The sequence below is a fragment of the Asterias amurensis genome, chromosome 15, assembly GCF_032118995.1.
Source record: "Asterias amurensis chromosome 15, ASM3211899v1".
Lineage (NCBI taxonomy): Eukaryota > Metazoa > Echinodermata > Asteroidea > Forcipulatida > Asteriidae > Asterias > Asterias amurensis.
This window is the reverse complement of record NC_092662.1, coordinates 5,000,737-5,018,698: the sequence shown is the minus strand read 5'-3', so window position 1 is coordinate 5,018,698 and position 17,962 is coordinate 5,000,737. Positions and strand designations below refer to the sequence as shown.

Sequence of the window (17,962 nt, the reverse complement as noted above, 5' to 3'; positions counted from 1 at the left end):
CAACCAAATAGTTTATTTATGATATATTGATGATCTTTTGAAGAAGTGTTCTCTTCTGCTCGCCTGCTAGCTTCTGATTTGCTATAAGTTCCAATAGTGCCTTCTGATTAGTCCACTCTTGATTTACATCTTTTGAATGATTCATCATTTCCTCCAGATGTGACATGAACTGCAATGTCAAGACGAAAACTTGTTCCTTCAGTTCGTGTGTTGGTAGTACACTGATCACCTCACATGTGTGGCAAAAGAACTGACCAATCACAAACAGTCTCGCTGATTCATTGTGAAGGTCAGAGGTCAATATCTCAGAGGTTAAATTCTGGTTGAGAAAGTGAAAAAACAGAAAAAAGATACTGAAAGAAGTCAAGATTATAAAATAGCTTTAAAGAAGCGTTGGTCTACATGATAATGAGTCGTTTTTTCGAATTAATTAAAATAATGTCTATTACAATGACTTGCTAAGTTGCAATGTACCGCTTACATTTGAATTCCTCCTACGTCAAGTGGTTCGAGGCAAGCCTTTGCAACCTCCAGATGAGCAAACCCTGGTACCATTGTGCCATACACATCCATTCCGAATTGTGTATGGGTGTTCACCATTTCTAACGTAATCCTGCAAAATATTGCCCCTAATTATGTGACATAAATTCTAATGAGGAATTCTAGTTTCAAGTAGTAACTTGTGATCAAGCACGTCATTGTACCAGACAATCTTCAAATCTTACACAAAAATGGCTCCTTTTGTCAGTGTAATTTCACTCAGGTCAAAGTCAAACTGCACAGAGCTTCGTCAACAGAAACGTCACAAGGTCAACACGCAGGGAACCACAAATTACACATGGCAAAGTATTTTGGCAAGTAACTGGTTTTTTGAGGTAAGGGAAATGGCTTCACATATTTGTGTGCCAAAGAACTTTGACATTGGTCCACAAACGGGGACCCTAGTTTGCCTGATGACGTGATGATTTTGAAGTGATGGTGCTTACAAACCACTACAGTGGTGCCGTTTTATTACCTGCATGGTGTTAACATGGCAACGGGTCACATGATGGAGAAGCTGTGGGGTTGCCCAGTCTTGACAGCAGGGGCTGGTCAGAAGTTGCATCACTGATAGAAGCAGCTGAGAAAGGCTGAGGTGAACTTTGAACCCTGCAAACGGACAAAATAACAATAAATAAAACAATAAAATTAAAGGCACCGAACAAGTTTGTCAAAGCCCCTCATTGTCAAAGACCAGTCTTCTCACTTGGTGTATCCAAACATATACATAAAATAACACACCTGTGAAAATTTTGACTCAATTGGTCATCAAAGTTGCACAAACGTTCTCAATACCTGATATATTCACCATAGGAAGTTCTGTCAAAAACTGCGTGCTGCATGGCACGCAGAGGACCTCATTGGCTAGAAGTTGCTTCAGCATTCCCATGATGCATTGCCATTCTCCCATGATGCAGTGGGGCAACACCTGTACGAGGGCCAGTGTGAGTGCCTCTTGGAAACTCTGATGGGGAATCTCCTTCACTTGAAGACCCTAAACATAACGAAGTCAAAATAAAAAACGCATAAAGAAATTGAAATCTTCAAAAAAAGCAAAAAATTATTCTCTTTTACTATTGCTTCTGAAAGAAATTGAACAAATTGGTTTATTTATAGGAGTTTTATCAAAGAAATATGAAACAAAAAAATCCTGGTTAAATAACTGTGTTTTTTTTTTGCTTCACAGGGAATTTAAATAATTGGTTCCTTATGGGGGTAATCAAAGATGCATGAACAAGTACAACAACTTTCCTGATTTGTTTTTGTTTTTGTTTTTTTTTTAACACGCCTATGACTGCAGAAAACAAATTTTGCATGTAAACATTTTATAAATAAATATTTACCTGGACCAAAATGTCAACCATTTTGTCTGAAACTCGACTACACTGTAGTAAATCTGTCAGTGTCTCAACCAAAGGTAGAGCTCCTACACAAGAGAGATTCAGAATTTTAATGAAATACAAACATATAAACTCACTTATATTCGGGGTAAACTGAAATTCCACATTCTGGGACCGATTTCAAAAAGGTGGTAAGGACTAGTCTGGACAAACTGAAAAACAAGTAAATGTCTTGATTCTCACTTTTACAACTAGTGCCTTGCTTTTTTTTTGCTCAAAAAAGTTTTGGGCCTTTGAGTTTATTGATCAAAGGATGCCTTATTACAGCAATCTTATATCAGAGCCTCTTAAAATTGTAGACAACACTTTTTACTCAAATCGCCAGACGCCATCACTACACTAACTTTTGCTTGGGCCATTTTGATTTGTTCTTTATAGATAGGCAAGAGCAGCTTACTTGAAGTGTCATCAGATGCTACAGGATACCAGGCAGGATCAGGGAAGTTGCAGATATCGAACAAGCACTCTGGAATAGTCTTTAAAAACAGAAACGAAAAAACAAAGTTAGTTTGAGTTCAAAGTTTGAGAAAAAAGAGATTCTTGAAAATCGATTGTTGATTGTTGAAAATAACACTTGGGACTTTTCTTCTGGAATCACTGCAGGAATGCAAAACAAAACAGGCTTGATTGCAAGGCTCTTTTGCAACACCACTTTTTATTTTACTTTCTTTTTAATGACATAAATAACACTCCCCTCACCTTTTTTTGCTGAGGCAGTAACTCTGACAGTAACTCGTTCAGATAGAGAGATGTCGTCCAGTGTAGTGTGACAGAGACACGGTTCAAGAGCCAGGCTACCCCATGTTCTGCGCAGTTATTGCCTGGGAAAGATAACAGTACCCAAATGTGTAGATACGATATAATTTCGAAAATAGTCCATGAAATTGGATAAAGCCCTGTGTGCCAGGTATTAGTTTCTCATAACCAGTCAATAACTCCTCCGCTGGTCCATAACTTCACCTTGATCACGCATCTCCTTGATTTTTGATGTTTCTCGCAATTCTTTCTGAGCTTGTTCCTCATCACTTAATATGCACCAAAATCACTGATTAGCTAGTCTATTAAAGGTGCTAAGTGGGACAGGCATTAGTTCCTCATAACCAGACAATAACTCCTCCTCTGGGCCATTACTTAACCTTGATCACGCATGTCCTTGATGATTCTCGCAACTCTTTCTGGGGTCACTAGTTCCTCATCACTTAATATGCACCAAAAACACTGAATAAGCTAGTTCATAAAATGTGATAAAGCCCTGTGGGGCAGGCAATAATTTCTCATAACCAGTCAATAATTCCTCCTCCGGTCCATTACTTACCTTGATTATGCTTCTCCTTGATGATTCTCGCAATCCATCCCAGAAGGCAAAGCACAACTTCCTTCACATCAGTACTCTGTGCTGCCGTGACGACACCATCCCAGAGAAGATGACAACCATCGAGGAGGTCACAAAGGCAAAGCATGATGGGAAACGGTGAGGATCCTAGGACGTTTATCATCGGATCAGAATTGTTTCTTATGTTCAGTAACTCCTTAAGTAGTTTCAAAGCTGTCATAATGTCCATCCGACCGCCATTTTGTGGAGAGGTTTCAAGATTTGGCAAAACACATACTTGGCAAACTGCTTGAGTAGAAAGAACTGGTGGCATCCAGAATGGACATAGTGGATCCAGAAACGGTCTGTATGGCTGAAATAGAAAAATAGATCTCAGTGTTAGCATTACGTAGCTCAAACTACGCTGGCGATATACCTGGTAATCCTCCAAGTTCCATCTTTAAAAGGGGACTCACTAAAAAAAAACCTTCAAATCCTGTGTAACCACTTCACTTCGAGTGACATCATGTATATATCGCAACACAAACATGCAACACAAATTATTGCAACACAAACATCTTCATTGATCCCTCAATCTTTTGCTGGCAGACGGACGGCTGTCAAAAGTATTCTCCCAGACATTCTATTGTGCAGTGTGCAGAGACATGCACCGACACTCTTTTTTATATGGCAATCTCACCTGCAGTATTGTGGTTACCAGCTGTAAGAGATTTGCTTCCTCATTTGTTGAAGTTGACAGGTTCCCACCAGCTTCCAGGATGAGGTGACACAGTAATGGCCACTGATCTCCATGAAGTTTGAAGGTCGCCAGTGAGGGCATAGCCTGCAAAACCTACATGTATATACAAAAAGTAAGTTTGAGTGTGCACCATGGTTAAAGGTACACATTTAGGAGTTACTTTAAACAAATATTAACTTAAAAACTGACTTGGTACCGAGCATTGGAGAGCTATTGATAGTATAAAACATTGTAAGAAATTAAACGGCTCCCTCTGAAGTAGCATAGATTTTGAGAAAGAAGTAATTTCTCACTAAAATAGTAAAAGACTTCTAGCCAGAAGTCTTTTATTCCGATCTGAAAGCACACAAATCCGTCCAAAAAGGGTGTTTTTTCTCTCATCATTTTCTCGCAACTTCGATGACCAATTTAGCTCAAATTTTCACAGACTTGTTATTTCATGCTTATGTTGGGATACACCGAGTGAGAAGAATGGTCTTTGACAATTACCAAAAGTGTACCGTCCCTTTAACTAAAGGTGCACCAGTGGTTAGACTGCAGGACTTGCAACCACAAGGTTGTGGGTCCGAATCCTGCCAAGCATGAGGAATCCTGCTTATTATGAGGAATTTGTAATTCGAACTTCGGACAGGGCACCACAGAAAAAGCACAGGGCACCTGAGCAATTACTGTGGGTGCCGTTGGTTATTTGGAAGCCTGCTAAAAGGGCAATGTTTCTTCCTTACCTGACAAACTGCTTGGCATACTGATGCATTAGAAACTGCTCTCTGGACAGCCTGGTGTAAGGTTTTAGTGGGAGATTGTATGGCCACGCAGGATAATGCTCGGAAAACCTGTTGTAAAAGGTGACGAGACAAGTTACCGATGAATGAGTGCCAAAAGGTCATGATGTTGTGTCGGTACAGGCTCGGTATTAGATGAAGGCAACAGAGGTCATGACCTCTTTTGCCCTGGTCTTGGCCTTGGAGCCCCAATTATTTACCACAGACTTTTAAATGATATGGAAGTGCACAAAATGAACATGGCGTTGCCCTTACAAAGATGAAAATCTACACTCGTTTTACAATGGAACCTTTGGGATATAAAATGACCATATTTTAGGTCCCACACTACAAAATGCTAGTTGAACTCTGACCTCAGTGTTTTCCAGACCCTGCGCCAAGGCGACCAGTCTGTTAAAGATGGAGGTTAACTCATGGTCTACGTTCTGCACTGGGTGTCTGGTGAAGATGGTGACTCCAGCCGACTGAGTCCAAAGATGATCCCGGAGTGTGTTCTGAAGCAAGAACGGCAGAGGTGCGTAGCTGGCAAGGAAGACCTACACAAAGTACATGCGGAAGAAGAAGAAATCACTGTGAGTTATTTAAGCTTTTTTACCACTCTACTCGTATTAACCACTTCACGCCGCCCGACGTGTTTTTTTGCACAGGACACGACTGGACTGCTAGAAATTTGACACAATTTTTCTACTTTCTCTAGGCCTGGAATTTCACAGGGGCCTTGGCCTAGATACCCCTCCACAAATTTTCCACAGATTTTTTAAAGAATTTTCCAAAGGAAGTGCCCTTTTCAACATGAAAATGGCTTTGCCCTTTCCAAGATGAAATTCCAGGACTGTTTCTCACCTTTAAAACTCTCTGAATTATACCCTCAGAAAAGTATTGTTGATCCATCACCATGACAATGTCAATAAGCTGTTTGACAAACCTGTAAGTATCCAAATCAAAACAGAATCATTGTCAGTATGATCTACTCGTAGTGATTTCTTTATTCTTGAAATAAGAAGAAGAGCAACACAACTGATTTTTGAGTAAGTACACACCTTGGATTAGCCAAAATGGCAGTGTTCCTTTCTAGACATTCTATCCATGACTCTTCCTCCCACAGGTCATGGGATGACAAGAGCTGACCAAGGTAATCTGAAAGAAAGTTAAAATGGAAGACTTAATTTTAATTTATTTTAAAATAACAGTAAAAGTTTGATGCGTGAAACAGCAAAAGGTGATTCCCCTGGCTGTATCGTAACTTAAATGTAATCCCTGTCAACATGGCAGACAACAGTTGTATGGCTTCCGACTTGCACCTTCAAACATAGAAATTGAAAAAATAGTTCAACCCCAATTGAATATATTATGCCCCGTTTTGAAAAAGGGCAAAGGCACCAAGGCATTTTCTCCTTGGTAAATGGCACCCATGGGGAAAATTGTCAATTTCAACCGAAACGTTTCAAGGGCACCTAGGCAATGGCCAGAGGGCATGGAGGCAATCGCCTTCGCTGCCTCCGTGAAGTATAAGGCACGATAGTGTGAACCAACCTTCATACTCATTTAATCTTCCATCCACCTTGCCAATAGCTTCCTCCAGCCATGTGTTTCTACTGTATGTATCAGTCGCTGAACCAGCTGACGTCATTTCATCCTCTACATCTCCCCATTGGTCCAGCTGACCAGAGATACAGCCAATCAGATCATTACAATGTTTTTGAATTGAGTGTGTGGTTTCAGGTGACAGCTGATCAAGATGATGTCCGAGCCTTTGAAGTGACTGTAAGGTACTCCTACCCAGTCGTGCAATCTCATTTGGCGCATCAAGAGGTGAGTGAGGAATGTTACTGACTGAAGATGCCATTTCCTCACAGAGTAAGACATCTGAAGAAGGGATCATGAAGAAGTCAGTCCAGTCTTCAAGTAGGATATCTCGTAAAGTAGAAACCAAAGTCGACACAGCTACTAGTAAGGAGTTTGAGTTTACAGACTTTGTACTGTCTTCCTCTTTACTACCGTCTGCCAGTGATGCAGTTTTGACTTCCTCTTTATAAGGAGAAGAACAAAGATGATCTGCAAGATTTGTTGAACAGATTTGGTGAAGAGAGTAAACTTCACTCGGACAGTTTGAGCCTGTACTTAGTAGTGACAGTAATGGGTGTGCTTTTGTTGAATGTTTTGTGGGATCTGTAACGTTAACTTCTGGATGTCTTTCTGTTGGAAACAATTCATGGACTAGGTTGGTGAGACATTCCTTTAAGGCTTCAATCACCTCAGATCTCTTTGTCTTTTTGGTAATCTCGGATTTCATTGTGAGGATTTGCTGGCAGGTAGACATGACTAGTTGAAGAGCTCCAGTACCATCAGCAGCAGTGCATGATGGTTTGTTTGTTGTGGTGCGAATTTCAGGTTTTTTAGTGTCAAGATGAACTTGCTTAAGAACGCTTATCAGGATACTCATGAGGAACTCCTGATGACCCTCAGAGATGCAGGTTGACAAGATGTCTTGAAGCAAATCCTTGGCCACTTCACTATGAAGTGAGAGGAGTACCTGCATTGTTGAATGAAAGGAATTTCATTTTGTAAAACAGGAAATTTAAAGTCCGATGGGTCAATAAAACAATGTTCTTTTAAAATATAAATTACTTTTACAATGTGTAGCCTTAATGCAAACTCATAATAAATAGAAATAAAAGTGCTTTATAAATGTTTAACTGGCTAAAGCTTCGATCAAATACAAATAAACGTTTTCCTAATTAAGTTGACATACAATATTTTGAACAGAATGAATGATTGGATATTTATGACTCTCTTTTTTAATAATTAACAATGGTTTACTGCTGACAGTTGTCATCAGGCGCCATCAGTTGTCGGCTTGTTACTAGACTAGACAAGACAAGTTACTAGACTAGACAATCATCATCAGTTTTTACAGTATAGTATGACTACATGGACTTTTATCACGTAATTTCAAGTTTCACTGAGGATGATGTGACAATTGTAAAAAAAAAACAAAAAAAAACCCCAGATACAATAAAACAGCTGTACCTGTGAACAAAGATATCCCCATTCCAAATTCTTGGCTACTGCAAGGTAGAGATCAAGATCAACACAATCTGGTATCGCTCTCATAACTCCATCAAAACCCTTCATTGCACAGTCGACAACATTGTGACTGTCAGATTTCATCGAAGGACGTGGATGTGGTTTTCTTCTCTCTTCTTCTGTTTCTGCCATTCTGTTTTTTCTGCATTTTTGATTTTTTCTTTTTTTAAGCAACTTGCAAAGTAAGATAGCATGAAGCTTGAAGTGCCAGTGCAGTTTCTCACCATCGCTCCGATCCCTGTCCAGACCTCGGACTACCTCTTTTATTGCGTGACACACAGCGTTGACGTTTACCCGCTGTTCCAACGGCAATGCCTCGTTTGTGCAGTCGGTAAAGCAATAAAAACTGCTCTGAAGAAGAGCAATTTCAGCTTCAAAATACATCATAAAAAGCAACAGATTATAGCTTAGATGTAAGCATAAGTGTTAGCCGTCAACTCAGTAATTTATTCTGCAAGTTTTATGTGATAAAATGTAGTAAAAACCTGTTTGAAATTGCAGCGGAGTTACTTTTTTATTTGGTCAGTGGGCGCCGCCATCTTGTTCATGGCTCTTTTCTAACGCAGAGGGCGCCACTCTAAGATACGGTAAACGTAAATGTCCCCCTTGACAACAAGTTGATCGTGTGGAAGTGTTTTATGAAAAATCCTCAAAAAAGTTACCTTTTGTCTTGTGATCTTTAATTTCAACATATCTTCATGATGTAGACACAGGTATGTTTTATAAGTCTTTGTTTTCCGTCTTTTCAAAACGATACTTTGGGCCAAAAATTCGGTGTGACTTGGCGTGACATGATTGGAATTGAAAAGTTGAATATTTTTTGATGAGCCACCAAAAACAGCTTTATTAAGGGGGCCATCATCAACATTCCATCATCATCAACATAACACTTCCGCAATTGAATTAATTGAAGCAGTTTTCTTAATCAAACTTAGTTATAGGTAGAGACTTAGTTTTTAAAGTTAGTTCTTGTCTGATCAAAGAGGGCAATTCGTGGTCCTTTCTGTACCCTCTTCTGTTGCAGGTGGTCTTTATTAATAATAATTATCCATTTCATTCTCAGATTTGTTGTCCATTTTTGTTCTGTGCATTTAATTGGCCTGCAATTCTCACATATGACACATGACATACATAAGCCTGATGGGCATTGGGAGAACCCTGTGAAAAGAGTCAACACACATGGTACTGAAAGTTTGGTTTAAAGGCTTTTATTTTCATACAAACTTATTTGCATGTTCGAGATTAAAATAAATATTGACCTTAGTTTTTTGTTTGTGTTAAAAAAAACAGTTATCAATGACAAGAACTTCCGTAGACTGATGATTATTTATGAGTGAGCCGTACATATCAAAAACAAAGATAAAATGACTTCAGTAGTTGCTTCAATGCCAGAGATGAGTGATGTCGGCGGACGGGAACCAAGTCCCCCAGCAGAACCCAAAGATGAGGGTCAAAACAGCCCAACGCCCAGAAGAACAAGAGTCATTGTTGCAAAGAATGAAGGTAAATAGTGACAGGTTGTAGTGAAATAATTCAAGTTTAGAATGAAAACAAGAAAATAAAACAAGTGAGTTATTTTACGCTGAAAAAGGAAGTGTTAATCAACTGCTCAGAATGTCTTCTGTTCGTCATTGAACAGTCCCCATTATCGCAATAAATGCAATTCATGCAAAATCCCTTTTAATTAATCATTAAAGGTACATCTGAAGGCCCTCTCAATCATTGTCGCTGTGATTGAAAAAAAACCTTTTTAATTAGCATTACAATGAAAATGTTGAGTTAACTCCCTCTAACCATCACGTTTTACAGCCCAAGATGTCGCACCCTTACCAGATCTACGATCTAGCGACAACGCCATTGACAGATCCAGACCCTTGCCAACCTCACTCCAAAGTGAGTTCATCCCCGAAGAGATTCTCAATGCGCTGACAAATATCCCCTCCCCTGGGGTCAAGGAAAAGCTCAAACAGAAGGGTGTACAAAAGGCCAAGAACAAGGTGAGTTGATCAAATCTCTAAACCACCCTCTAGAAATAAAATGTTGTTTAAAGACAGTGGACACTATTAGTAATTGTCAAAGACCAGTCTTCTCACTTGCTGTATCTCAACATTTGCATAAAATAACAAACCTGTGAAAGTTTGAGCTCAATTGGTCGTCGAAGTTGTGAGATAATAATGTACAAAAAAATACTCTTGTCACACGAAGTTGTGTGCGTTCAGATGCTTGATTTCCAGACCTCAAATTCAAAAACCGAGGTCTTTGAAATCAAATCCGTGGAAAATTACTTCTTTCTCGAAAAGTACTCCACTTCAGAGGGAGCTGTTTCTCACAATGTTTTATACCATTAACCTCTCCCCATTACTTGTTACCAAGTAAGGTTTTATGCTAATAATTATTTTGAGTAATTACCAATAGTGTCCACTGCCTTTAAATTACACTTTCTTATAAGTAATTTTCCTTTTTTTTTTCCTTCTCATCAGGCCATCAAGGCGGGGGCCCCCAGTGCTAATATGTGGAACTTTCCAAATCGTAGAAGACGCTTCCAACATTTGACCGATCAGCCAGTTTCCATGACTGGCGCAGGAAGGTTTGTAAACATACTCGCTGGACCCAAATTTATAGAGCTCTTTTAGCTTAAACCTCTTGACAGTTTGGAGAACAACAGTTTAGTTAAAAGTTGTATAGCTTTAGTAGCCCATGAGTGCTTGTTTGTGGCCCTGGGGTGGATTTCACAATGAGTTAAGACTAGTCTTATCTTGAGTTAGGACGAGTTACTTGTCCTAACTTAGGACTAGCCATACATTTTTAATATCTCCTAGGACTAGTCCTAACTCTTTGTGAAATCTACCCCAGGGATGGCTAATGTGTGATGGTAAACATATTTTTAAACTTATCTGAACTTGTCATCTCTTTTGGTTTTGGTTTGTTTAGGGATATTTCATTCCTGTACGACGTTGCATTTGCTGATAAGACTCCAGGGAAGGTAGATCCATCACAAGATGCTAGCTCTGTCAGAGCCTTGGTTAAGCAGACCGACAAAGACCAGGTAAGTTCTGGCCCAATAAAGCCTTTAGCATGTATAAATTAAGGGAATAAAAGGGTAAACTTATTAAATGAATTTTCTATGAAAACAAAGCCAATACTCACGTAATTTTCGTTTATGTTTCACTAGTCATCCTCAGAACAAGGCACCACCAGTCGGTTGGTGGCGCTGTTTCCTGCTACGGCCACTGGATGGTGGTTTGGCCGATTGTGTCCTCCCCCGGGGTGGAACTTGGGGTATGAAGGGGTCCCATATGTGTGAAAGTTTGTACCCTCCCTCGTCTCTGTTGAGAGATGATTGTCGTCTCCTTATTCATTTAATAAGTTTATATTTTACCAGCCTGATGAGCTTCTTTCATAATAAAAGGGTAGCGGGGAGTTATTAAACGCCCAACTGAAAAACCAAATCCACATGCAAGGCTCTGGTCCGGGAATTAAACTTGGGTCCGTCGAGATGAAATGCAGGGATAGAAACCACTGAGCCTTGAACCTGATTGCCCATCCAACGGACGAAATGGCAATGGCCAAGTGTCTTGCTTAATGACAGAAGTGTTAAGACCTGGGCCCATTTTCATAGAGCTGCTAAGCACATAAATTTGCTTAGCATGAAATTTCTTCCTTGATAAAAACATGATTACCAACAAAATTTCCATTTGATGCATATTGCCCATTACTGGTATTCAGCTGTTTGCTTATCTTGAAAATCACGTGGAAATTTGGTTGGAAATCCTGTTTTTATGAAGGCCAAAATTTCATGCTAAGCAAATTTTTGTGCTTAGCAGCTCTATGAAATTGGGCCCAGGACTCGAACCCCACACTCTGCTGAACAGAAACACCAGAACATGGTTCAAGTGCTCTCAACCCCTTAGCCAAAACAACCCAATAAATTAATCAACGCCATCAACAGTTTTTTAAATGTCATTTAATCAGCATGCAGTTCATTTATAATTTCTTACATATTTTCCCCTGCAGGGCATGAGTGTACCAGACTCTTTGATTCCTTCAGAATACCATGTTGTAAAAGCAAAGGGAGTCCAGAATCTAGACTTCCAAGATGAGTAAGTCAAGTCAACAACATTTTCAAATCAATTTTTTTCCGGCAATATTTTGCTCTTTTTTAAGTTATCTTTCTGAACCTACACCTTGTGTCTATTCATCTTGTCTTTTTATTCTGGGTATTTTTTTTTTTTACCCCTGTTTACTTAAAAAAAAATTCTTTTGCTGTTTTTTATTTTATTCTGTCATTGATATAAGTTTTGTTTGTTTCCATTTCAGCAAATACACCACCAAGCTGATCGACACTGAGCAGAACCAGATCTCCTTCCCTTCAATGTGAGTTAACGAATTTCAAGATTACCCCAAAAAGTTGTCAGTAAAAGCAGTCTTGTACTAGGGCCCTAAGATATGGTATTACATCTGTTTTAAAGCGATGGACACTATTGGTAATTGTCAAAGACCAGTCTTCTCACTTGCTGTATCTCAACATATGCATAAAATAACAAACCTGTGAAAATTTCAGCTCAATCGGTCATCGAAGTTGCGAGATAAAAATGAAAGAAAAAACACCCTTGTCACACAAAGTTGTGTGCTTTCAGATACTTGATTTCAAGACCTCAAATTCTAAATCTGAGGTTGCAAAATCAAATTCGCGGAAAATTACTTCTTTCTCGAAAACTATGTTACTTCAGAGGGAGCCGTTTCTCACAATGTTTTGTACTATCCCCATGTACTCTCCCCATTACTCGTTACCAAGTAAGTTTTTATGCAAAAAATTATTTTGAGTAATTATCAATAGTGTCCACTGCCTTTAATAAAACATGGCACTGCTAGGAGAAACCGCATAAAGCGAATGAGATGTAACCAAAGGGCAAGTGGTCTACAGTCTGTACTTCAAAGATTTGTCTTATATCTTGTTGTGGTTGTTTAACACAGGAAACCAGCCAGTCGCTACGAAGTCCTACAGCTTAAAGAAACATTAGATCTGATGTTAAAGAAAACCGGGATTGACGACGAAGAGATCGAGATCAAAGGACCCACACAGGTAGGTGAAACCGAGGATCTGTTAGTGGGATTTGTGTTCCCAGTTGGGTGAAGATCCCCAGTTTGGAAGTGTGTGCAAAACTACAGGGAGTTGTTGCCAAAAAGTTAGAACACAAAGGTCCCTACTAGTTGCAGGTGTTTACACAGACTGGACTTGCAATCACCAGATCACATGGTTGTGGGTTCGAATCCCACCATCGTTACCGCTAATACTGCTTATTTCACAATGACTAGAAAAGGTATCACCGAGTTACTGATTAAAAATCTGTTGATTTGTGCAATGAGAGATTTTGGCTGTTGTCAGCTTTTTTTTAAATTGTTTTTATTTGATTGTCTTTGTGAACCAACTCGGTTCCTGATACTTTTGACTGCGTTTACTTTTGACTGATTGTATTTTTTGTCCACTCACTTATTTAGATGCACAACCTTCTGGAGTTAATAAAAAAGGAGCAAAATATTTACAACCTGATATTCCATGAGCTGATCAGACAGGTATGTGGTTTATATTTAATGCTACCATTATCAAATATTTTCCCTGCGAATTTCATCAAAAATTCATTATTTTAACACCCAGCTCACTAATTTTTCGTCCTAATCACAACCTACAAAGTGTTGGATTTCGTTGGAAAGCGTACTGAATTTAGATATTTTATTGGAATTTCAAAATTTTAAAAAATTAACTTTTTGATTATAACAACTACTTTTACTTTTCTGTTTGTTGACATTTTCTGTACGTCTTGTTTTATATAACTGCTCTCAGGTTAGTGTAGAGTGTGCTGAGAGAGGGGAGCTCCTGGCTAACCTCAGGCAGAGGTACAGCAAACTGCTGGACAAAGTACCACGACAAGTCAAGAGGTAGGAACCGAATCAATCTGATTTTCCCATCTTATCCCAATTGTCATGTCTCATTGAAAAATCAATCATGAACACAGATTCCAGATGATGCAAAACATGGCCAGGCTTTTACGCCTTCCAACCTCACTTTGGGCAAATAAGGTTAAATGGGAGAACAATAAGATGGTTGTACTATGATAACTTACTATTGTTTTGATTTGAATGTGCTTCAAGCATCGGGAATGAGAAAGTCAACTTTGGTTTTACTTTCAAAGACTTGTCGCAAACATTTTTGACAATGTGCATTACCTTAAGTTGGATGTTAAGTGTTAACTTGCATCATTATACTGATTTCTTTTCACTTTGCAAATTTGTGATGTCCAACAAGTAACACATCTTTTCTCAACCTTGTTCCCAGTCTACATCAAGAAGTCATGGCCCAGAGAGCTCTGGACAGGAGGTTGACTGAGGAACTCTTCCGTTTCAAGACGTCCATATCAGACCTAACCGAGTAAGCCGCTAATCAATTTTGTTTCAAATAGCCACCCCCAGGAAAAATTCCTCATGAACCTGAAATTAAGACAAATGACTTTGTCATGAAACAACACTTCAAAAGCTAGATTTGGGGTTGAATCAAGTCACAAACTCAGCATTTCTGGATTTATTGTTTTCAGTGAGCTGTCCGATGTAAGGGAGCATGACAAGGTCGTGACCTCACAGGCCCAGCAAGCACAGCAAGAGGTGAGCTTCACAGTTAAATCTTACTCCATTTCAAGATCTCTTGTGTTGTTGAAGTGATAGTGGCTCTAGCTTTGAAAAGCCACTGGTTGGTTCCAGGCGTGTTTTTTTTCCCAGAATTTTTCCTGACTTCAGGCTTTTCTCTTAATCTCCTGGGGTCGATTTCACAAAGAGTTAGGACTCATCTTATCTCGAGTTAGGACTCGTCCTAACTTAGGATTAATCTTAAGGTCTGCATGCTACAGTGCAGGGTTGGGACTCGTCCTAAGTCATGTGTTTATAAGTCCAAAGATTAGTCTTAAGTTAGATAGAGTTTTGTGAAATCGACGGCTGAAGCTTTTATGTTTTCAAGGATAAGTAAAGCACTTAGTTTGGGTCGAACGAAGACAAACTTATTAGACTAGGACTTGAACCAGCAATCTCTGGATAAACACACCAGCGCTCTACCAACTGAGCTATCTAGTCCTGATTTTGTGGTCTCCCTATTTTGTCATATCTTGAACTATCCGAAGCCACTTGCTTAACCCTAAATTGTTTGAAAATAAACCCAGTCATTTTCCCTGGTAGTTTATTTATACTGTTTATATGTTTTGTTTACAGCTCGCAGCAGCACTAGCTGAATCAGAAAAAAACGCTGGGTAAGTAAAGAAGATTGAAAACATTCTATAATAACTTAGACTTTTTACCAATGTGTATTCAAACAAATTGATCTTCTGGAGCCTCCATCATAAAGCGCTTTGAATAAAAAAAACATTGACAGAAAGTGAAAAATCTGTCGTTGTTTTGTAGGTTTTACTTGATTTACCATCTTGAACACTGTGTCGCTTACAATTCAAACTTGCTTTTCACCACTTTGATTTCCCTCATTTTTTCTCTCTTGTAGCCTACTAGCAGAGTACCATGAGTTGTACGAGCTCCAACGAGCTCGTCTTGAAACCCAGGTCATCGCACTCTCCAGAGAGAAGGAACTGTGGAGTGGGGCAGCCTACAACTTGGCCCTCAAGGTAACCCAAATATTATTTTGTTCGACTTTCCCATCCTTTGATTTTGTCCTTAGTGTTTTCAACCCTTTAGTGGTTGACCCTTTAGTGGTTGAACCAGCCTCCTCCCTCAACCTCCCTCCTTAGTTTTATTCTTCATTAATCATTCGAACCCACGACCTTTGCAATTCTAGAGCAGTGTCTTACCAACTAGACCACCGATTGCCCTGTTGAGACAGTTCGAATTCTATGTTTGTTAGCGATTATCACCGATCCTGCTTTTGTCTTTGTAGGTCACCGAAGCCAATTCCCTCTCTACTGCCCGACGTCTTCACATCAGCGAGAGGGCGTGGTCTAAGCTGGCCAATCACTTTACCATCGTGCTGAGTGACCGCGATACAGACCAGCTATCACAGCTACAGGGCTACATCGCGACCCACCGGCAACTGACCATTAAGTTTGCCGACGATCTAAGCCAAGGGGACGAGATGTCTCACAGTCGGCTGGGTTCAATCCGGAAAGGAATCGAGAGATGGATACGAGAATTTGACACTTTTGTTGTGTGAGTTTTTAAACAATTTATTTTTTAAATATCAAGTAATGAGCCTGAAGGGAATCTGTTTGGGTAAATTTTTAACTATTTTGGGTTGGACAAGAAAAAGATGGCTTGAGCAGGAAATGAACAAACAAACTCCAGATTCATTCGGGGATGCCAGTCAGAAGCCATATAATTTTTAACTGCCGTGAAGCCGGGGATCACACCCAAGTTATTGTGTAACCTGGGAAGCATGCAACACTCAAATGATCACCTTAGTCCTTCAAATTCTATTAAGGACATTACAATAATAAGCAATACAGTTTGCCTGAGAGAGAGCCCAATTTTATAAAACTGTTAAACACAGAGAGTTTTGGACTGAGAGCTCAGTGTTAACTTTCTGAGTTTTTAAATGGTGGCAACTGGCAAACGGACTTTGCAAATCTATCATTTATCTCAATGATGTGCATGCTAAATACCTTAAAAACAATGGAAAATTACCCACAATATCTGCTGCCACCTACTGGCCCAGTCTCCTATTTGATTTTGCTTTGGAGAATCGCAGACTTGAACAAGAGGAGAGGTTATGTGTTCCTCTGATAACCCTGGAAAACCTCAAAAAACCATGAAGCTTACCTTAAGTAACCACCTGTTTAAGATTGCAATTCTCTGACGATGACTAGAGCAAGCTAGTCAAAACGTTGAGACCATTCCAAGAACTGACTCCGCGGTAGTACAGTTAATTACGATCCTAAAAGCTAAAGTAGTAGTCCCAGCCTATTTCTATACCATCCGCCCATGTAATAGTTAATAATTAGCAGGACAGTTCTTTTCAGAACTGAGAAGTTTCCCGAACACCCGAACAATCTACTCCGCGGTAGTAGAATTAAGACAGTTCTCTACAAACAAACTCTACCTGGCAAGTAGATACACACACATGGTATTACCGCAAACCAAATATATGTTTATAATAATAATAATAATATCGAAGTCTTATATAGCGCACGTATCTACCAAACAAGGTACTCAAGGCGCTGAGTATATACAAACTTTCAGAAAGATAGGTAATTGCAGTGATGAATTCTGAGACCCAATTATTTAGCACCTTATAAGGGTTTACAAGGTGCTAAGGCGCATTAAGCAGCCACAACCAGGAACACCGGGGCGAACCCCTTCTCTTTTCGATAAGTGCATTGGGTTCTTTTACATGCGTTACACAACACATGGGACCAACGGCTTTACGTCCCATCCGAAGGACGAAGCAATGGTTAAGTGTCTTGCTCAAGGACACAGTTTCACGGCTGGGGATTCGAACCCACACTCTGCTGATCAGAAACACCAGAGTTTGAATTCGGTGCTCTTAACCGCTCGGCCACGACACTTCCATGCAATGCCTCAAATTCTTTATTTACAATTCTTCCTTAAAAAAATTAATACTAATGAGTCATAAAAAACTAACAAGAACTCTAATCTGTCCTAAATCGCAAGCATTCAGACGGAAGCCAGTCTGGTATCGGCCTCTACTACCAGAGAATCCAGGTGATGTTTTGCTGTTCAGGGTTTCTGATTGCAGTGTGTCATGATGCATGAGTTATGTGTAGTTTATACAGTAGCTTCATCAACTTAACTAGGATTGCGATCATCCATAGAGGCTTGAAGTGTTTCACGCAGTTCTTAGTGTTTCTTTGTTTGTTTTTTGTTGTTGAAGTGTTTGTTTGTTTGTTTATAAAAATCACAAACAAACAAATGTTTGTTTGTGATTTTGTTGTATCCATGGATCTCAACAGTTTCATGAGTTTCAAGTGTTTCTTTTAGGAACACAGTTTTGGTTTTCCATGAGAGAGCAAATTGTTACCCCTTGCACAGACTACTGGTTATTCAAGTCTTGGCTGCCATTGAAAAAAAGTCATCG

The 17,962-nt window shown here is 39.5% G+C and overlaps 2 protein-coding genes across 4 annotated transcripts in view; one reads left to right on the top strand and one right to left on the bottom strand.

Moving 5' to 3' along the window:
• Positions 1-10: 10 nt before the first annotated feature.
• On the bottom strand, positions 11-8,410 carry LOC139948510 (gem-associated protein 4-like). Its single transcript, XM_071946680.1, has 14 exons — positions 7,825-8,410; positions 6,328-7,327; positions 5,835-5,931; positions 5,638-5,719; positions 5,148-5,330; positions 4,738-4,845; positions 3,953-4,105; positions 3,256-3,625; positions 2,640-2,761; positions 2,338-2,416; positions 1,884-1,966; positions 1,336-1,534; positions 1,016-1,149; positions 11-319 (listed from the first exon to the last, which is right to left on the bottom strand). The coding sequence occupies exons 1-14, from the start codon at positions 8,266-8,268 to the stop codon at positions 17-19; spliced, it is 3,357 nt and encodes a 1,118-aa protein (XP_071802781.1). The 5' UTR covers positions 8,269-8,410; the 3' UTR covers positions 11-16.
• A 52-nt stretch (positions 8,411-8,462) lies between these two features.
• The window catches only part of LOC139948509 (axonemal dynein light chain domain-containing protein 1-like), a 19,554-nt gene continuing 10,054 nt past the window's right edge, over positions 8,463-17,962 (top strand). For 2 of the 3 annotated variants that reach the window (XM_071946679.1, XM_071946678.1), the window contains exons 1-15: positions 8,463-8,594; positions 9,172-9,384; positions 9,691-9,878; positions 10,362-10,468; positions 10,813-10,927; positions 11,896-11,981; positions 12,199-12,255; positions 12,856-12,964; positions 13,381-13,455; positions 13,724-13,818; positions 14,216-14,308; positions 14,472-14,538; positions 15,136-15,173; positions 15,419-15,539; positions 15,809-16,077. In XM_071946679.1, the coding sequence (XP_071802780.1) occupies positions 9,246-9,384; positions 9,691-9,878; positions 10,362-10,468; positions 10,813-10,927; positions 11,896-11,981; positions 12,199-12,255; positions 12,856-12,964; positions 13,381-13,455; positions 13,724-13,818; positions 14,216-14,308; positions 14,472-14,538; positions 15,136-15,173; positions 15,419-15,539; positions 15,809-16,077 (1,559 nt within the window). In that variant the 5' untranslated portion in view covers positions 8,463-8,594; positions 9,172-9,245. Of the gene's footprint in view, positions 8,595-9,171; positions 9,385-9,690; positions 9,879-10,361; positions 10,469-10,812; positions 10,928-11,895; positions 11,982-12,198; positions 12,256-12,855; positions 12,965-13,380; positions 13,456-13,723; positions 13,819-14,215; positions 14,309-14,471; positions 14,539-15,135; positions 15,174-15,418; positions 15,540-15,808; positions 16,078-17,538; positions 17,590-17,962 lie in introns of all 3 variants that reach the window. The other variant, XM_071946677.1, reaches the window with a different exon arrangement.